At 40.0% G+C, this 18,179-nt stretch overlaps 1 protein-coding gene across 1 annotated transcript in view; it reads right to left on the bottom strand.

Annotated features, from left to right (window-relative positions):
- TBCA (tubulin folding cofactor A) overlaps positions 1 to 18,179 on the bottom strand; it is a 70,403-nt gene that overhangs the window by 11,451 nt on the left and 40,773 nt on the right. The window contains exon 2 of the mRNA XM_056112603.1: positions 1,948 to 2,053. Coding sequence (XP_055968578.1) covers positions 1,948 to 2,053 — 106 coding nt within the window. The remainder of the gene's footprint in view (positions 1 to 1,947; positions 2,054 to 18,179) is intronic.

The following is an 18,179-nucleotide window of genomic DNA, read 5'->3' as shown; positions in this document are numbered from 1 at the left end:
TATAGCCCTCTCAGACAAAAAGAAAGGGACAGATGCAGGCAGGCTGTTGAAGGATTTTGTGGTGGTTGGGCCAGAGCAATAGAACAGTAGGTAAGAGTGCTTGCACACAGCTGACAAGAGTTCCTTCCCAAGCACATTTGGTCCCCCGATCCCCTTCAGGAGCGATCCCTGAGCACAGAGCCAGGAGTAAATTCTGACCACTAAACAGTGTGGCCACCCTTCCTCTAAAATAAAGCCTAAGTGTAAGAGATCCAGTCAAGAGGTGTGTTTGTGTGGAGGGGTGGGGGGTGGGGGGTGGAGGGGAAAGGGAGCTCAGTGGTCACATTCTAGAGCTAGAACATCTGTGTTCAAATTCCACTTAAAAAGCCTGGCAACTGTGTGGGCTTGAGAAAGTTATTTTGCTTGTGCCTCCTTCTCTTAAAGTGGAAGTTTGTTGTTGAGTGTTGGGAATCAGATATGGGGCCTCATACATGTAGAGAATGTGCTTTAACACTGAGCTATAACTCTCGCTCCTGGAGGGTTTTTTTTAAAAGAAAATATGGGTACAGTTTAATCATAAATGGTGTAGTTTTCATTGCCGAGAGTAAAAACAGATGTGACAATGCCTAGGTATCTGTCGCAAAGCATTATCAGTACTTAGCATCTAATGTGAATGAATAAAAACTTGAAAGGTCAAATTGATATAAACTGCTAGCTGTAGAACATGAGTGCCAACACAAATTATTATGCATAATTAAAAAAAATAATACTAAAGGGCCCAAATGCTGTGATAAGAATTGAAAATAAGAGGCACCTAATTATTATAAATTTTGATGAGAATTTTTTTAATTTTTAATAGTGAGACATCATGCGGTACAGTGGCAGACTTACACATTTTTGTGCTTGGGTTTCAATTATACAATGATCGAATACCCATCCCTCCACCAGTGTCCATTTCCCACCACCACGGATCCCAGTATCCCTCCCTCCCCCCATCCCCCCCATCCTACCCTGCCTCTGTGGCAGGGCATTCCCTTTTGTTCTCTTTCTCTTATTGGGTGTTGTGGTTTGCAAAAGAGGCAATGGGTGACAATCATGTTTAGTATGTAGTCTACTTTCCGCATGCTTCTCCCATCCTGGGAGGATCCTCCCAACACCTTTATTTGGTGCTCCCTTCTCTATCTGAGCTCCCTTTTCTTTCCCCTAGCATGTGTGGTCGGCCTCCAAGCCATGGAGTAAAATTCCTGGTACTAATCTCGGCCATTCTTGGGTGTTAGTCTCCTATTTTGTTACTTTATGTTCCCCAGATGAATGCAATCTTTCTATGTTTATCCCTTTCTTTCTGAGTCATTTCGCTTAACATGATACTTTCCATGCAGTACCACTTGTATGTAAATTTCGTGACTTGGTCTTTTCTAACAGCTACATAGTACTCCATTGTGTAAATGTACCAAAGTTTCTTTGACCAGTCATCTGTTCTCAGGCACTCAGGTTTTTTCCAGATTCTGGCTATTGTAAAGAGTGCTGCAATGAACAGACAAGTGCAGATGTCACTTCGACTATACTTTTTTGCCTCTCTGGGATATATTCCCAGGAGTGGTATCAAATGGGAGCTCAATTTCTAATTTTTTGAGAATCGTCCATACTGTTTTCCAAAAGGGCTGAACCAGTTGGCATTCCCACCAACAGTGAAGGAGTGTCCCTTTCTTGCCACATCCGCGCCAGCACCAGTTGCTTTTGTTCTTGTGGATATGGGCCAGTCTCTGTGGTGTGAAATGATATCTCATTGTGGTTTTGATCTGCATCTCCCTGATGATTAATGATGTGGAGCATTTTCTCATGTGCCTTTTTGGCTCCTAGAGGTTTAACAGTAAATAAGTGAAACAGAATCACCTCAAAAGTCTGTTAATATGTCAACTGAAAGTATTCTATAAATGTCTGCTGTTATTACTGATGCCATAATTTTACCTGTTTCTTAATGGCATAATTTTCACCATCTTCTGCTTTCATCTTTTCTATCTTTTCTTCTTGTTGTTTGGCTTCTTTTTCATACATCACTTTTTCTTTGACCAAGCTGTAAATAAATATTCAGAAAATTAACTTTTTGTCTGGAATCTTGAACATGAGAAACAAAACAAATATAAAATACTGAAGTATTTATATTAGATGAGGAAAGGGAAACAGTATGAGAATACTTTAGTCATATATTTTAAGATTCTTATGTCTTGCTAAGCAAGTGTGATCCCAAAGCATTAAATTCTTAAACTTTTTTTTTTGGGGGGGGGTCACACCTGGCAATTCACAGAAATTACTCCTGGCGGTGCTCAGGGGACCATATGGGATGCCGGAATCAAACCTGGGTAGGACGCCTGCAAGGCAAACGCTCTGCCTGCTGTGCTATCTCTTCGCTGCTGCGCATTCCAGCCCCAAATTCTTAAATTTTCAATTAGGAAACAAACAATTATGCTAATTACATTTAAAATGTAAAAACAGCATAAGCACTGAAGCCAAAGGTCAGTGGTGGGGCAAGTGCTGACCTGGGTTTTCATGCACACACATGCGCGCGCGCGCGCGCACACACACACACACACACGGTAGTGCATACAATTTTGATGCTATTTTTATTAATCATTAGGATAACATTGGTTTGTCCTTTCTGCCTTGCCACAGGGAGCTTAGGCTTATTGAGTTACTCCCATCACAGTGCTCTCATTCCTGTGTTTATTTGTAACCTCTTTCTTTGTGCTCTGTTAACTTGTAAATATTGCTTTTTTTTCTCCTTAAGTCCTCTGCATAGTTAATTCAGAGCAATGTCCTTTTTGTATGGACACAGGAAGACAATGCTATGCTTTTATAACTTGGGAATTAATTGACTCTGAATGATATTCATTCATGGGCATCTGTTCTCTAGACTTAAGCGTCAATTGCCCTTACTTCCTAGCACCCCAAAAGCAGGGTCCCAACAAGGGACTGGATGAACTCAGGGCAAGCTGTGAGCTATCCTGGCATTGAAATGGGCCAGGTCAAAGTGCCGTATTACTTAACTATAAGTTAAAAGCATGGTCATGGACAAATTCTCTCATGATCCAAAAGTAGTAACTAGATTCAGACCCTGCTAGGGTTAGGAATGATTAATCTGGCCTGAGCACTGTAGTCTGAGTCTTTGGCGAGATGCCCCTAGGAGAGCCACCCTACAAGCTCAATGTATCTCTTACTGTGTCCATACAAAATAACTAATGTTAATAGAATTGAGATGTTAATTAAGTTATTGGACTAAGGAGAGCAGAAACATCCCAAGTGATATTTGTCCTCGAGCAGAAGATGGGCTTTTGATATGTTGATTATGCTACTGGACAGGGTATGGTTTCCACCCCCAACAAACGCCCAGCTGGAGATGATCTCAGCAAAATTGTGTGACAATTTTTTGTGTGCATTTTTGTGTGGCTTTCTCAAAATAATTAAAAAATGGAGAACTAAAGAGATGATTCAATGGGTTGACTACATGCATTGTATGTGACAATGATTCCTGGCACTTTATGGTCTGTTCACTGGGCCTGGTGTGGCCCCAAAACCAAAGAGAATAATAGTTACTGGAGAGTCTTAAAAATGAACAATTTATACTGATTAATCTCCGATAATAAAAATCAATCGTTATATCTCAATCTCCGTATTTCATACTGTCTGTCTGTCCTCCCGTCGTTCACTGATTTGCTCAAGCGGGCCCAGTAACGTCTCCATTGTGAGACTTCTTATTACTGTGTTTGGCATATCGAATACTCACGGTAGCTTGCCAGGATTTCATATTAGTTTAGGAAAAATTGAACATTCTAAAAGTTTCACATCCCATACATATTAAAAGCAGCTTTTTCTTCTGCCTTACTGACTTACTTCTAAACTTCTGTTGCTACCAAAAATATTCCAAGACACATCCTGACCAGAATGATGAAAACCAGACAGAGACAAAATTCTGAAAACAGCAAGATCAAAGAAAAAATTGCTTATAAAGGAGCATCCTTAAGATTTACAGCAACTTATCTGATGAAAGCCTCAGAGCCTGAAGACAGTGGTGGGATATAGTGAAAAAATTCAATGAAATAAACACCTCACTAAAAATACTTTACCTAGCTAGACTCTCATTCATAGAGGAAGAAGAAACAACACACAGTTTCACAGACAACAACTCAGGAACTTCATATCTCAAAACCATGGCTACAAGAACAACTAAATGGACTACTTTAAGACAAGACAAGCCGCTCAAATACACCAAGCAGAAAGATGGGACAAAACCCCATAACAGCTTCTCTCAGTGTCAGTGGGCTAAAGGCACCAATTAAAGGACACAGAGTGGCAGGATGGATCAGAAAACTGAACCCAACATTTTACTGCGTGCAAGAAACTTATCTCAATAGTCAGAGCAAACACAGATTCAAAGTCAAAGGCTGGAAAACAATTCTACAGGCAAACAACTGCCTTAGAAAAGCTGGGGCAGCCATTCTGGTATCAGACCACATTGATTTTAGATTGAAGAAGGTCACAAGAGACAGTGAAGGTCATTTCTTATTGATCAAGGGATCTTGCACATCAGGAAGAACTCACACTCCTAAACGTATATGTACCTAATGAGAGACCAGCAAAATACTTAAAACAACTACTCACAGTCTTGAAGGAAGACATCAACAGCAATACAATACTGGTGGGAGATTTCAACACCACTTTATCACCTCTTGATAGATAGCAAGGACATACTCTATCTGAGGGAAGAAATGAAAGTAAGGGGCTTAGTAGATATAAACAGGACACTTCCTCCTCAAAAAGCTGAATACACATTCTTCTCAAATGTGCATGGGACATTCTCCAAGACAGACCACATGCTGGGCCACAAAACCTATCTCCATAAAATTAAGAAGACAGAGATCAAGTCAACAATCTTAGCCCATGATGTGATGAAAATAGAAGTAAATCACACACACAAACAGAAAATCAAATCAAACACCTGGAAATTAAACAACTCATTACTGAACAACCAGTGGCTTAGAAAGGAAATCAAAGAGGAAATCAAAAGATTCCTGGAAACAAACGAGAAAGAAGACAGAAGTTACCAGAACTTATGGGACACAGCAAAAGGTGTGTTAAGAGTAAAATTTATAGTTCTACCAAGCATTCTTCAGAAAGGATGAATGAGCCCATGTAAATAACCTAATCTCACAGCTGAAGAGCTTGGAGAATGACCAACAAAAGGAGCCCAACCTGCAGGAGGAAGGAAATAATCAAACTTAGAGATGAAATTAACAACATGGAAGCCCCCCCAAAAAATCTGAAAGATCAATGAAACCAAGAGCTGGTTCTTTGAGAAAATAAACAAGATCAAAAAACCTCTTGCAAGACTCACAAAGAAAGGGAGAGGGAAAACCTTAATAAACCGAATTAGAAACTTTTGTTTGGTTTCTGATCACAACAGAAACTACAGAAATTCAAAGGATCATCAGAGATTACTTTGAGAATCTTTATGCCATAAAACATGAAAACTTTGAGAAAATAGATGAAGTCCTGTATTCCTATAGCCTCCTGAGGCTGAACCAAGAAGACATGGAGTACCAGACCTATCACCATCAGGGAAATTGAAATGGTAATAAAAAGTCTCCCCCAAAACAAAAGTCCAGGCCCAGATGGATTCACTAGTGAACTCTTCCAAATCTTTAAAGAGGCCTTACTCCCAGTCCTTTTCAAGCTTTTCCAGGGAATTGAAAAATCAGAAACACTTTCAGTTTCTATGAAGCAAATATTATCCTGAAATCAAAAGCAGAGAGAGATACCACAAAGAAAGAAAATTACATGCCAATATCCATCCCTGTCCTATCCAGCAGGTAAGGCATTTGCCTTGCATGCAGCCAACTTGGTCGACCTGAGTTCGATTCCTCTGCCCCTCTGGGAGAGCCCGGCAAGCTACCGAGAGTATCTTGCCCACGTGGCAAAGCCTGGCAAGCTACCCGTGACGTATTCGATATGCCAAACACAGTAACAACAAGTCTCACAATGGAGACGTTACTGGGCCCGCTCGAGCAAATCGATGAACAATGGGAGGACAGTGCTTTAAGTGCTATCCATCCCTGATGAACACAGATACAAAGATTCTCAACAAAACCCTAAAATCCAAAACCCCAAATCTAACAACTAATCAAAAAGATCATATACCATGATCAAGTAGGATTCCTCCCAGGGATGCAAGGATGGGTTAACATTTGCAAGTCAATCAATTTGATAACTTGACATCTCCTTACTCATTGATTTGCTCAAGCGGGTGCCAGTAATGTCTCCATTCGTTCCTGTTGCGTGCTAGTGTAACCCAATGGCGTCTGCTCACTCCAGGAACACGAAGAGCCTCAAAACAAAAGCCTCAAAACTGTTCAGGGTCTTGATGAAGAAGTCTGACCATCTGGTAGGTGGGCGGCCACGCGGTCTTTTGACATCCCGTGGAATCCAGTCGGTAACAGCTCTAGTCCAGCGGTAATCTTTAAATCTCATTACGTGACCAGCCCATCTGATTTTTGACACCTTGGCAAATGAGACAGCGTCCCTGATTCTTGATTGTTGACAGATGTTGGAACTCCGGATTCTTTCTCTCATTTGAGTGAAACGTGATATTCCAAGCATAGCTCTTTCAATTCCTCTTTGGGAGACCCGAATAGCGTTCTCATCCTGTTTGCATAGGGTCCAGGTCTCTGAGGCATATGTTAATGCAGGAAGAACAGTGGAATCGAAGAGATGTGTCTGGAGCTTGAGGTTCTTCGATCTCTTAGCTATTTCCTTGACGCTTCTGAAGGCATTCCAAGCTGCTCTCTTCCTCCTGTGCAACTCAGGAGCCAGGTCATTTGTCATGTTGACTTCTTGACCCAGGTACACATAACAGTTGCATTCCAATGAGAGCGAATGGAATGTCAGGAACGAGACCGTTTCTCATAAACATTGTCTTTGTGATATTCAGCAGTAGTCCAACCTTTTCACACTCACAGTCGAAGTCGGCCAGCATTTGTGCTGCTTGGCTAATGTTTGGTGTTATTAGAACAATGCCATCAGCGAAGCAGAGGTGGTGTAGTTGCTGACTGTCTTATCTTCACTCCCATTCCTTCCCATTCCAGTCGTTGCATGATGTTCTCGAGGGTGGCACTGAAAAGTTTTGGTGAAATGGTATCACCCTGGCGAACTCCTCTCTTTACGGCGATGCTCACTTCCTTGTAGAATGGTGAGATCTTGGTGGTGAATCCATAATACAGCTCACGGAGGATCCTGCTGTATAGCGTTTGAATGCCCTGTTTGGCTAGGTCTTCAACGACCGCTTCAAGTCTCAAAAGAATCAAAGGCCTTCTTTAAATCAATGAAAATTAGAGAGAGCAGCATTCTGAACTCCCAAACCTCAATGAGCTTGGTTACGGTGTGGATATGGTCAATCGTGCTGAATCCTTTTTGGAACCCGGCTTGCTCACATGGTTGTTCATCTAGTGTTCTGCCAATCCTATTCGGGATGACTCGAGTGAACAGCTTGTCGAAGACGGACAACAGGCAGATCGGGCAATAATTGCCAATGCCATGAATGTCTCCCTTCTTGTACAGTAGAATGATCCTGCTGGTTTTCCATTGGGTTGGAACCTTGCATTCAGACAGGTAGTGTGTGAAAAGCCGAGCCAGTGTATTGATGAGTACCGACAGCAGGCTCTTCAGGTGTTCGGGTCTGACCTTATCAGGGCCAGGTGCTGTTCGCTTCTTTACAGATGAAATGGTGCATTGGACTTCGAAATGGAGAACTTTGGGAACAACATATCCATCCTGTGGAATTTGGTATGTGGGCAGGTGGACGCGGCTATGGAAGAGATCCGAGTAGAAGTCATGAATAATCTTCTCCATTGCCCTTCTGGAATATATGACAGATCCATCAGGATGTCGGAGGGCAGTAATCTTGATCTTGTAGTTGGTGAAGGACAGGCAGGCACTGCGAATGCTTTTCCCGGCTTCTGCCGCATCTGCCAGCACTGCTGCTCTTCTCTTTTTGAGGTCTTCCTTTATCGCTTCTCTGCACTGCTTTGCGAGCTCAGATGTTAGCTTGTAGTTGCCTGAGGCTCACGCCCAGCCACGTTGGCAAATGAGCTCGAGAGTTTTTGAAGACAGGCTTTTTGTGGCTATCTCACTCTCGGCGTCCCTCGCACAATCATGGAGGTACGTACTTAACCAGTCGTATTCTTCGTCAAAGTTGTCAAGGACAACATACTGTACCATATTTGATGGGGTTCGAATATGGCTTGAACCATGGGAACACCTGCAATGGTGATTAGAGGCCGCCCTAAAAGCCTCTGTTCCTCTCGGAAAGCCTGGCAAGCTACTGAGAGTATCCCGCCCGCACGGCTGAGCCTGGCAAGCTATCTGTGGTGTATTCAAACCATAATCATTTAGAGTAGACTAGGCTATTTACAATAAAGATTTAAAAAAATAACAGCAGATGGGAGGTACAGTGCGGTCAGCAAGTCAACCTGTACTGTGGGGCGAGTGCATCAGCAGCCTGATGGTTCCTTCAGACTTCCTGATACCCCAAAATTGCTGCTGTGCTTTTGGTCAGACCCCAACAACTTGGAACTAGTTTACCAATAAAATAAATGGCCAAAAATTAGGTAAGTGGGAGCCACACCCACAAACCACTTCTGGCTCAACTATATAAGCTCACTTATTGGCCTTATTCCAGAGACCCATGACTCTTGAAAGAATCCAAAGAACTCAGTTAGGGCCAGCGGTGCAGCATGCTGCTGGGGAGTTGGCGCTTCCTGTGGGCATATGTGAATAGGTTACTTCTCTGGAAAAGATGGAAACAAGGGCCATGATACAGAGACACACAAAAGAATTTCCAAACAGGAGCAGCTTGCTGCAGAGATGCCTCCCAACTTTAAGCCAGGAAGACTTCTCTGTGGTGCCTCAGATGGGGTCAGGCATCATTCCTTCACCTGTCCCCCTAAAAACCCCAGTGGCCACCAACTTCCAGAACCCAATGGAGACATCTTGTGCTATTCATAACAAGCAATACAAAAGAGAGTTAGGGGAGGCTATGTACACAGAGGCAGGGGGAGAGGTGGGTTGGGGGGGGGGGTACTGGGGGCCTCAGTGGTAGAAGATGTGCACAGGTGAAAAGTTGGGTGATTGATCATTGTGCGACTAAAACTCAAACAAGAAAGCTTTGAGACTATCTCACGGTGATTAAAAAATAAAAAATTAAATTAAATTAAAAAACACAGAGGAAGAGGCAAGTAAGAGAGGGTGTAAAGACCTGATGTTAGAAAGCAGACTGGGATCCAGGCCTTTGTTTAAGTCACCTCTCAGCCGAAAGAGTTAAATGCGTTTCAATGCAGTTAATGTTAATACTTTAGGATTAAATTCACAAATCTAAAACAAGCCCATCATATGGCATGCTAAGTCAGATATTAAGCTTGTATTTAAACCATTCCATAACTACATACCAAATATTAAATATTAAAGTTTCAGTTGGAAATTCTGGGATATTTAAGCCTCATGCTGTTTTTCAGAATCAGTGTTACAGAAATAGATGGAACAAGGATACTTAAGAAACAAAGGTATCTGGTGGTCTGAGGAGCAAAGCCCTGTTGACATGGGGTAGGGAAGCTCAGTTCAAGGCACAGAAGGAGATCATTTGTTTCATAAATTTGAACACCCAATGTCTAAGCATTACTCTCATCAAACAAGTTAGGCAGCAATAATTATCTTTGAGTACGTATTTAAGTAATTTTTAAAGGCTTTACTAGTTTTTTCTTAAGCTATATTTTGAAATTTTCCAACTAAATTTGATGAGAGAAATAAATCAAGATATACCTAACAGTTGTAATTCTGGTTACCCTTGGCAAGTTTTGTAAATGTCATTTAGATATCAAGTGAAAATAAAGCCCTAATTTATCCTTAAAGGCATAATTTACTAAAAAGATTTCATTAGTCGTACAAGCCAATACCCATGAAAAAACACAGCAACAACTACCAATTGTACCCATGTGACAGTGTGATTTTGTGCACAGTACAGTGTTTTCCAAACTACTCACAGTGATCAAATAATATTAAAATCTATGAAATTGTTTGCATATTAAAACTTGCATACTGAAATGTCCTGAGAAGTCTTATAAGGAAAGCTGTCTTTGATCAAATGTAAATTTATGTGAAGCAAAAAAAAGGACTTCTGCTCTTAATCCTCTCCAGAATAGATGTGCCTAATACATTTAAGAAGTATAATGTGGGAAATTGTAAACTTCAGGCAAATTTATAGGCAACATTTAAGCATACTACTTATAATAAACAGAAGTTTTGGCAAATCAAGAATATAGTGACTAAGATAAAAGATATTTTAGCTTAATTTATCTTCTTTATTCACTTTTTAGTGTAAATGAAAATTTCACAATTATAACAAAATTTGTCCGTAACAACCTAATAACTAATATTTTAACACAAACCGTATCAAGGACACAAGTGATAGACTAATGTAACTAGTATACCTTAAAAAAAGTGCAGTTGGGATGGAGCAACAGTACAGTGGATAAGGCACTTTGCAGCAAGCTAACCCAGGTTCAATCCCCAGCATCCCATATGCTTCCCCAAGCCCTATCAGGAGTGATTTTTAATACTGAGACAATAGTAAGCCCTGAGCACTGCTGGGTATGGGCCAAAAATGGGAGATATTATATACACATTTTACACACACACACACACACACACACACACACACACACACATTGTGTTATCCTCCCGTTGTTCATCGATTTTGCTTGAACAGGCACCAGTAACGTCTCACAACAAATTGTGAGACTTATTGTTACTGTTTCTGGCATATCATATATATCACGGGTAGCTTGCCAGGCATATATGTGTGTGTGTGTGTGTTCATTATACACACACACGTATATAAATTGAACATTTTACAACTCTAAAATGTTGTAAAAAGGCTAAAGGGGCTAAAGGGGCCAGGGAGACTGCTTTGATAGATGTAAGGGCACATTTCCTTACAAGCACCTGGAAACAAAAACAAAAAACAAACTTTGTTGACAAGGATGTAGAAAAACCAAAACAAACACTGCTGGTGGAAATGCAAACTAATAGGGGTATTTTGAAAATCTGGCCTTTCCTTAAAGGTACCATATATCTCAGCAATTCCATTCCTAAGTGTATACCTCCCGCCCCAACCCCCCAAAACTTGTCGACACAAAAATTTGAACATGAATGTTTGAATAGCATTATAACAGATAAACCATGGAAACAATTCAAAAGCCTATCAACTAACAAACTAAAAACAAAATGTGGGCATAAAAGAGATGAAGCTGAGAACTTCTCAAACCTAAGGAAAGACCTAATCACAAGAGATCCAGAAAGCTGACTGAACACAAATTTCTAAATGCAAAAAGTTACACTGAAACACATCATTGGTAAACTATGAAAAGGAAAGTATTACAGGCTGCTAGGGCAAATGCCTGTGACATATACTATATACCACAGTCAGTCTACTATGCAATTTCTCTGTAGGAATGCTACAGAAGAAGAGAGGAATTAGTCTTAAAAGATAAAACTTCCATCCAAGGACTCTGCACAATTCATATTCGAATAAAACACAGAGATAAAGGCTTTCCTAGAGAAACAAAAGCTAGCAAAGTTGTCCTGCAAATGATGTTTAAAGTTCTTTTTACAGGAAAAGGAAAACAGAAAACCCATGAAAACCTTAAGGATGTGATAAATGGCAATAGAGAATCAGAAACACAAGCAAGTATAAAATGAGACCAAAAAAAAAAAAAAACAGAGGGAGGAAAAGAACTAAGAACAATGAGTTGATAGCACAAAAAAGACTATTTTACAATACAGTGAGTTTGACACCACACTCAAATCTAAAGCAGAATTAGGAAAATTACCAAGAAAATCCATATAAATGAAAAAAAAGGAAGGTAGAAATTCATGAGAAGAAAAACACCAAAGTTAATAAACACCTTAGTCTCTATACTCTCCAGCTGGCTAGCCCTCCTCCTGGCTATGGGGGTGGTGAGTAGGGGAGGGAGAATGAGAGGGGCACTCCCAAGAAGTTCTCAGAATCCTAAGTAGTGGGTCAGTAGTATGAAAGTGGGCACCTCAGGGCTTGTGTCTGGGACCACCAATGACCATTCTGATCATTGGGATTCCTGGGCTAACCCAGAAATGGCTGGAACGTTCTGTGTACTGGGAATGGAAACCATGTTGGCCACATATCTTGCATGTAACATAACCCTGGCACTAACCCCTCTTCTATCTCCTTGGCCCAATGCTGATCTAATATTATGCATATAAGAAACACATATCAGATCCAAAGATTCACATTTAAAAACGGGAGTATTTTGACTCAAAAGCACAGATTAAGTCAGCAATTACTAATCCCTTCAGCTACACACACACACAAAAAAAAGGTGGTTGATGACTGACACTATAAATAATCAAGGGGAGAGTTCATCAATGAATTATAGCTGTCATTATCTTTGATCCAACAAAGGTATATATAAACACATAGACCTATTAAGGCACAGACAATAACACAGTCAACAGAGATCTCAACATATCACATATATCAAGGAATAGATCAATTGGACAAGTAATAAGAAATGATGGTCTGAAATAATTCATCGTTTGAATGTTAACAGGCACATTATAGAAATTTCCTTCCAAAAAGCATATATGTTCAAGTACATATGGAACATTATTAAGGGCAGGTCTGATTGTTTATTTTCCCCAGTTCTAAATTCCAAAATGGTTCAACACTCTGGCTGGCGAGGCAGTGCACCTCAGCCCAGTGTTGCTGAGAGTCCACTGGCACCATCGCAGATGTGCCAGGAACTGAACTCAGGGCTTTTGATATGCAGAGTATATACTCCAAACAACCATGTGAACTGCCAGATAATCCCTTTAAAAGTATGAGAACAGAATTTATAATTGGATTCATGTCTATAACAAAGAATACAGGGGGAAAACTACTCATTCAGTAGTCATTTCCTGAGGACGTACTTTGTGCTGGACATCATTTTATATATCAAGGATGCAGAACTGACGAAACAACAATGACCTCTGCTATGGCACTTTAGACTAAAGCGTTATGCAAAATATAAAACATGTTAAATTGTGATATGATAAACTGTGATACAGTGACGATATGGTAATATATAACTGTCTTATAAAATAAGATGATTAGGGAATACTTACTGGAGAAGAAAATATGCAAATTAAAATCTGAATAGGGGTTAAGATATATGTCTTGCATATAGCTGATCCCAGTTTGATCCCTATAACCACATGGTCCCTCCCCTGTGACTGCCCTGGAGACCCCTGAACAATGCCAGGGTAGTTCAGGTAATCCCTGGAACCTCAGAGCCTACACATTCTTGGGCTCTCACAATACTGGCTTGGATGGAGGAGAATCACTGGGAGAGGTCCTATGAGCACCATTTGAGGTCTCCCCACACCCCCTAAACTTAATTGCAGGGGGATCTTTAGCTGTATAATCATTCGAAAGTTTGCTTCTATCCTGGGAACTTTAAGCATGAATGGGAATGGGAATAACTGCCCAGAGGCCTGCCTTCCAAGTATGAGACTGGGGTGGGGGGTGGGGGGGGTGGAGGAAGGAGGAAACTAGGTACAATGGTGGAGGGAAGGTCTCATGAGTGATGGAATTGGTGTTGGAACACTGAATGTCTGAAACAAATGTATTACGAACAACTTTGTAAACCAAGGTGTATAAAGGAAGTTAAAAAAAAATCTCCTGGGGGAGGGAGGGAGGATAGGAGGGAGGGAGGGAGGAAGGATTGTTCCTAAATGCAGTGACCAGGTATAATTTTATTTCTGCCCTGTGATTCCCCACCACTTTCATGACCAACACTTTGAGATCATCAGGATATCAAGCCTATCCCTCCAGGATGGCAGAACATTTAATCTAATACTTAATCAGAACAGTAATCTTTCCTACACAATCTATCTCTGATGATGGTTCTGAACTACTGAATTAACAATCTGAAAACACTCAAGTTGTAATTTAAGTCAAGTGTAGTTTGACTTTTAATTAATTTGAAGTTGAAAGCATCTTAAATGTTATCAATAGAACTTTTTTTCTGCAGGTATAGAAATAATGGTTTCTTACTTTGAAACAATTTATCCAAAACGGATTAAATTATTTAGAAAGGCAGATGCTTCATCCTTTCCTCAAATAAACATGAAGTAAAGGAAAAATTTCTTATTAATACCCCATTTTATATTTTGTGCTATATTAAAAATATTCCATATTATTGTGTACAAGTTTGTATTCATACTTAAAGCTAAGTTAGCAAAAAAAAACTGAGATGTTATCAGGTTAATGGAATATAATCTGTGTATTCAAAAAATAAATATGCAGCCCCCCAACAATACACAAGAGAAAGTATGTCTACAGAAATCACAGTAAAAATACTATGCAGAGTATATTTTAAGCTTTTGTAAATTAGGAACTTTGCAGAATCCGAAAAAAATCATTTTACAAAAGTATGTGGAGACAAAAGTATCAAGAAAGATACCAAGAGTCTACTCATTTGACAAAATTGAAGTGTATTGCAAATTAGAAGCTATCTACTTAGCCACCTTAATTCATTCTTGGGGCTGGAGTAGGTAGGACAATTGTCTTGCACATGGCCAACCCTGGGTTCAAACCCTGGAATCCCATATGGTCACCTGAGGACCAATGGAAGTAATTCCTGAGTTCAGAACCAGAAGTAAGTCCCTTATTCCACGGTATCTTCAAAACAAGTTCAATGTCTTTGTCTTTCAGGAAGAACATTCTAGCCCCTACCCCGTCACTTTCGATGTTGCTACTGTGAATCTTTCCTGTGGATCTTCACAGTATATTTCTTTCCATCAAGGAATTTATTACAATAAGTTAAATTTTTATCTACCCTTGAAAGCAAATGCTGTGAGAAATACAAATGTGTCTCCTATAAATACCTACCAGTGTGCGCCTTAAAATATCTCACTAAATATACTCACAAATTTCTCTGGAAAATAAACAAAACAGCTATCATCATTCCCAACTGTGAGTCAAAGTGAAATGACCTATTAAAGGCCAGCTGGGTAGGAAATAGTGAAATCAGTATTTGAAATGGTGAGTTTGGTGAGTTTTAACTTACAGGCATTTGTTGAAAAAACCTCAGTTTTCCCTTTCTGTGTCTTCCTTTATTACTCATAGAAAACTTCACTTCTCGGGGGCCAGAGTGATAGTACAGAGGTAGGGATTTGCCTTGCACGTAGCCAATCTGGGTTTAATCCCCGGCACTTTATATGGTCTCCAAGCACTGCCAGGAGTAATTCCTGAGTGCAGGGCCAGGAGTAACACTTGAGCATCACTGGGTGTGACCCAAAAGGCAAAGCAAAACAAAACAAAACAAAAACCCCAAACTTCACTTCTCTTTTGTTTCTAAAGTGGGACACTGGGTTTAACAATTAACTCAATTCTAATACTGTCTACTTGGGAGAAGAGAGTGAATTCCACAAAGATTAAGGGCTCAGTCCCATAAGATATTGCCTCTTCCTGACTTCAATTCTGGACATCAGTCAAAAGCCCAGGCTGTGACCAGTTTCTTACCAACCAGCTATCAACTGAAGGTTCCAATGACCGTCTCCTTTGGATTCAATTAATTTGCTACTGTGGTTCATGGAACTGCTTACTATTACCAGAGTATTAAAGCATATGAAAAAGGATTTAGATGAGTGGCCAGGTGAATTAATGCATAAGCTAAGGTCTGGGAATATAGGTGAACATAGGAGATTCTGTTCTGTGCACTGGCTCACTTCCTACCCAGCTGGAAGCTCTCAAACCCTTTACTTCTGATTTTATATATGCTTCATTTACGCGAGATCAATTATTAACTTCATTGCTATCCTCTCTCCCGAGGATGAGGGGTATGGCTAAAACTTTTAAGTTCTGATCACGGCCCGGTCTTCCTAGTTACCAGTTCCCATCCACGAGGCCATTAAGTGTCATCTCAATGGGATAAAAGATGCTCTTTGGACATTACAAAGAATCAGAAACTTTGTCCCAAAAAAAGATCAGTGGGATCAAATTTTTCCCATCACCTCACATAATGTCAATGCTTTTTACTTCATCATATTTAATAAATACTAGATCATATTTAAAGTAGATGAAGAGATTATCTAATTTTAAACTTCTTTTTCATCTTTTCAAAAAGTAAAATCATTCCACAGGTTAAGATGTGAGTACATTAAAAAAGTACAAGTGAATGGGGGCTGGAGAGACAGCACAGCGGGTAGGGCGTTTGCCTTGCACGCGGCCGACCCGGGTTTGATTCCCAGCATCCCATATGGTCCCCTGAGCACTGCCAGGAGTAACTCCTGAGTGCAGAGCCAGGAGTAACCCCTGTGAATCGCCGGGTGTGACCTAAAAAAGCAAAAACAAAAACAAAAAAAGTCCAAGTGAAAATACAATCTACCACCCACATACCCAGCATTCAATCACTCAGCTCCCATCACTGGAAGCAGCATTGTTGAATTTTTTGTGTATACTAAAGAAATTAAATGTTAATTTGATGACATTTGTTACCTTATCATCTCCCAGTACCCATTAATTAATCTATTAAGCTGGAGATCATCCAAGTTCTATTAACTACTTAAGTAGAATTTATGCTTGAATTAATCCTAGTAAGATAATACATTTTTGTAAACAAAAGCATGCATTTGTAAACAAAATACATGACAAATACAAAGTCAATCCACTATTATTTTTCACTTGCAATATTGTAAATCTCAGGAACAAATCAGTGAATGTTAGGAATTGGTAGTTCATAAAACACAAATGTAAAATTAACTATTTCAACACATCCCCTCAAAGGTTTTGAGGCAGTGACTTTTTAAAAAATGTACACAAATGAAAAAGCTACTGTGATTAGTGTGAGTTTGTATGGAAAGTAAAAGCATATGCTCCTTCATGTAGATACAAAACATTGACACCTTTAATTACTTCCTAAAATCACAAACCTCTCTATATACATGATTTATTGTCTTTTGTGCACATCATATCTGTCCTTATGACGTGTCTAAAGTAACACCCCAACACCAACTGAAGGATAGAAATGTTAGCTTATTACCCCTTTCTAAAATGAGACATGCAGGGCTGCAGAGATAGTACAGTGGACAGGGTACTTGCCTTGCATGTGATTCATTATCTGACATCCCATATGACTCCCTAAGTAAAGCCATGGTAAACCCTGATCACTATCAGGTGTAGTCCCGCTCCTCCCTCCAGCACATAAAATCAGACATGCTTCTCCTCACTCCTAAAATATCATTGATTTGATCCACAAGAACTGGATCCCAGCCCAGGATGGTGAGCAATTCATGGGTGATACAGCTAAGTTTCCTACAAACTTAGTATGAATGTGATACAGTTATACTAAAAAACAAAAGCAAAAGTCAAATCTAGAAGCAACAACATACGCAGAGAAACTCAAACATGGCAGAAAACGTAGAAATTGTAAGAGCTCTAGGATTCAGAAGAACTCATGGATTTAGAATTATCAGCATAAACAGATATTCGGATGTGGTTTATTTCAGTGAGTTCTCCTAGCTTTTCATTATGTCAAAAGTTCTTCAAGAATAAACATTTATGGCAGTCCAGAAAGACTGTACTGGGTTAAGGTATGTGGTCAACTCTGGTTGATTCCAAACATTACACACGCCCACCGTCCTCCAAGCACTTGCAGACGTAACTTTTGAGCACAAATTCAGGGATAGTTCCTAAGCACTACTGAATATGGTTTCTAAAACGAAAACTCCCACACATGCATCAAAATATTTACAAAGATTTTTCTTCTTATTTTTTTTAGGGTTTATTCCTGGTTCTGTGCTCAGGGACCACTCCTGGTGGTATTCAAAGGACCAAAAACGGGGTACCAGGGATAAAACCCAGTCAGTCACATGCAAGGGAACCACCTACCTGATGTAGGTGGTTCCAGTTCCCATTTCTTTCCTATTTTCGTGTCACTAATGATGAACCCTTGACTTACCCCTTTTTCTACAAAATAATCATGAACTGTGAAGACATTGTATTCAAAAAATGCAAACATCAGTAAGTAATTTTTATGCTGTATTCCACTTAAAGGTTTAAAAACACAGTAATCTGG

The sequence above is a fragment of the Sorex fumeus genome, unplaced genomic scaffold, assembly GCF_029834395.1.
Source record: "Sorex fumeus unplaced genomic scaffold, SorFum_2.1 ptg000018l, whole genome shotgun sequence".
Lineage (NCBI taxonomy): Eukaryota > Metazoa > Chordata > Mammalia > Eulipotyphla > Soricidae > Sorex > Sorex fumeus.
Note: the sequence above shows the minus strand (reverse complement) of the source record. Positions and strands in the feature narration are given on the sequence as shown.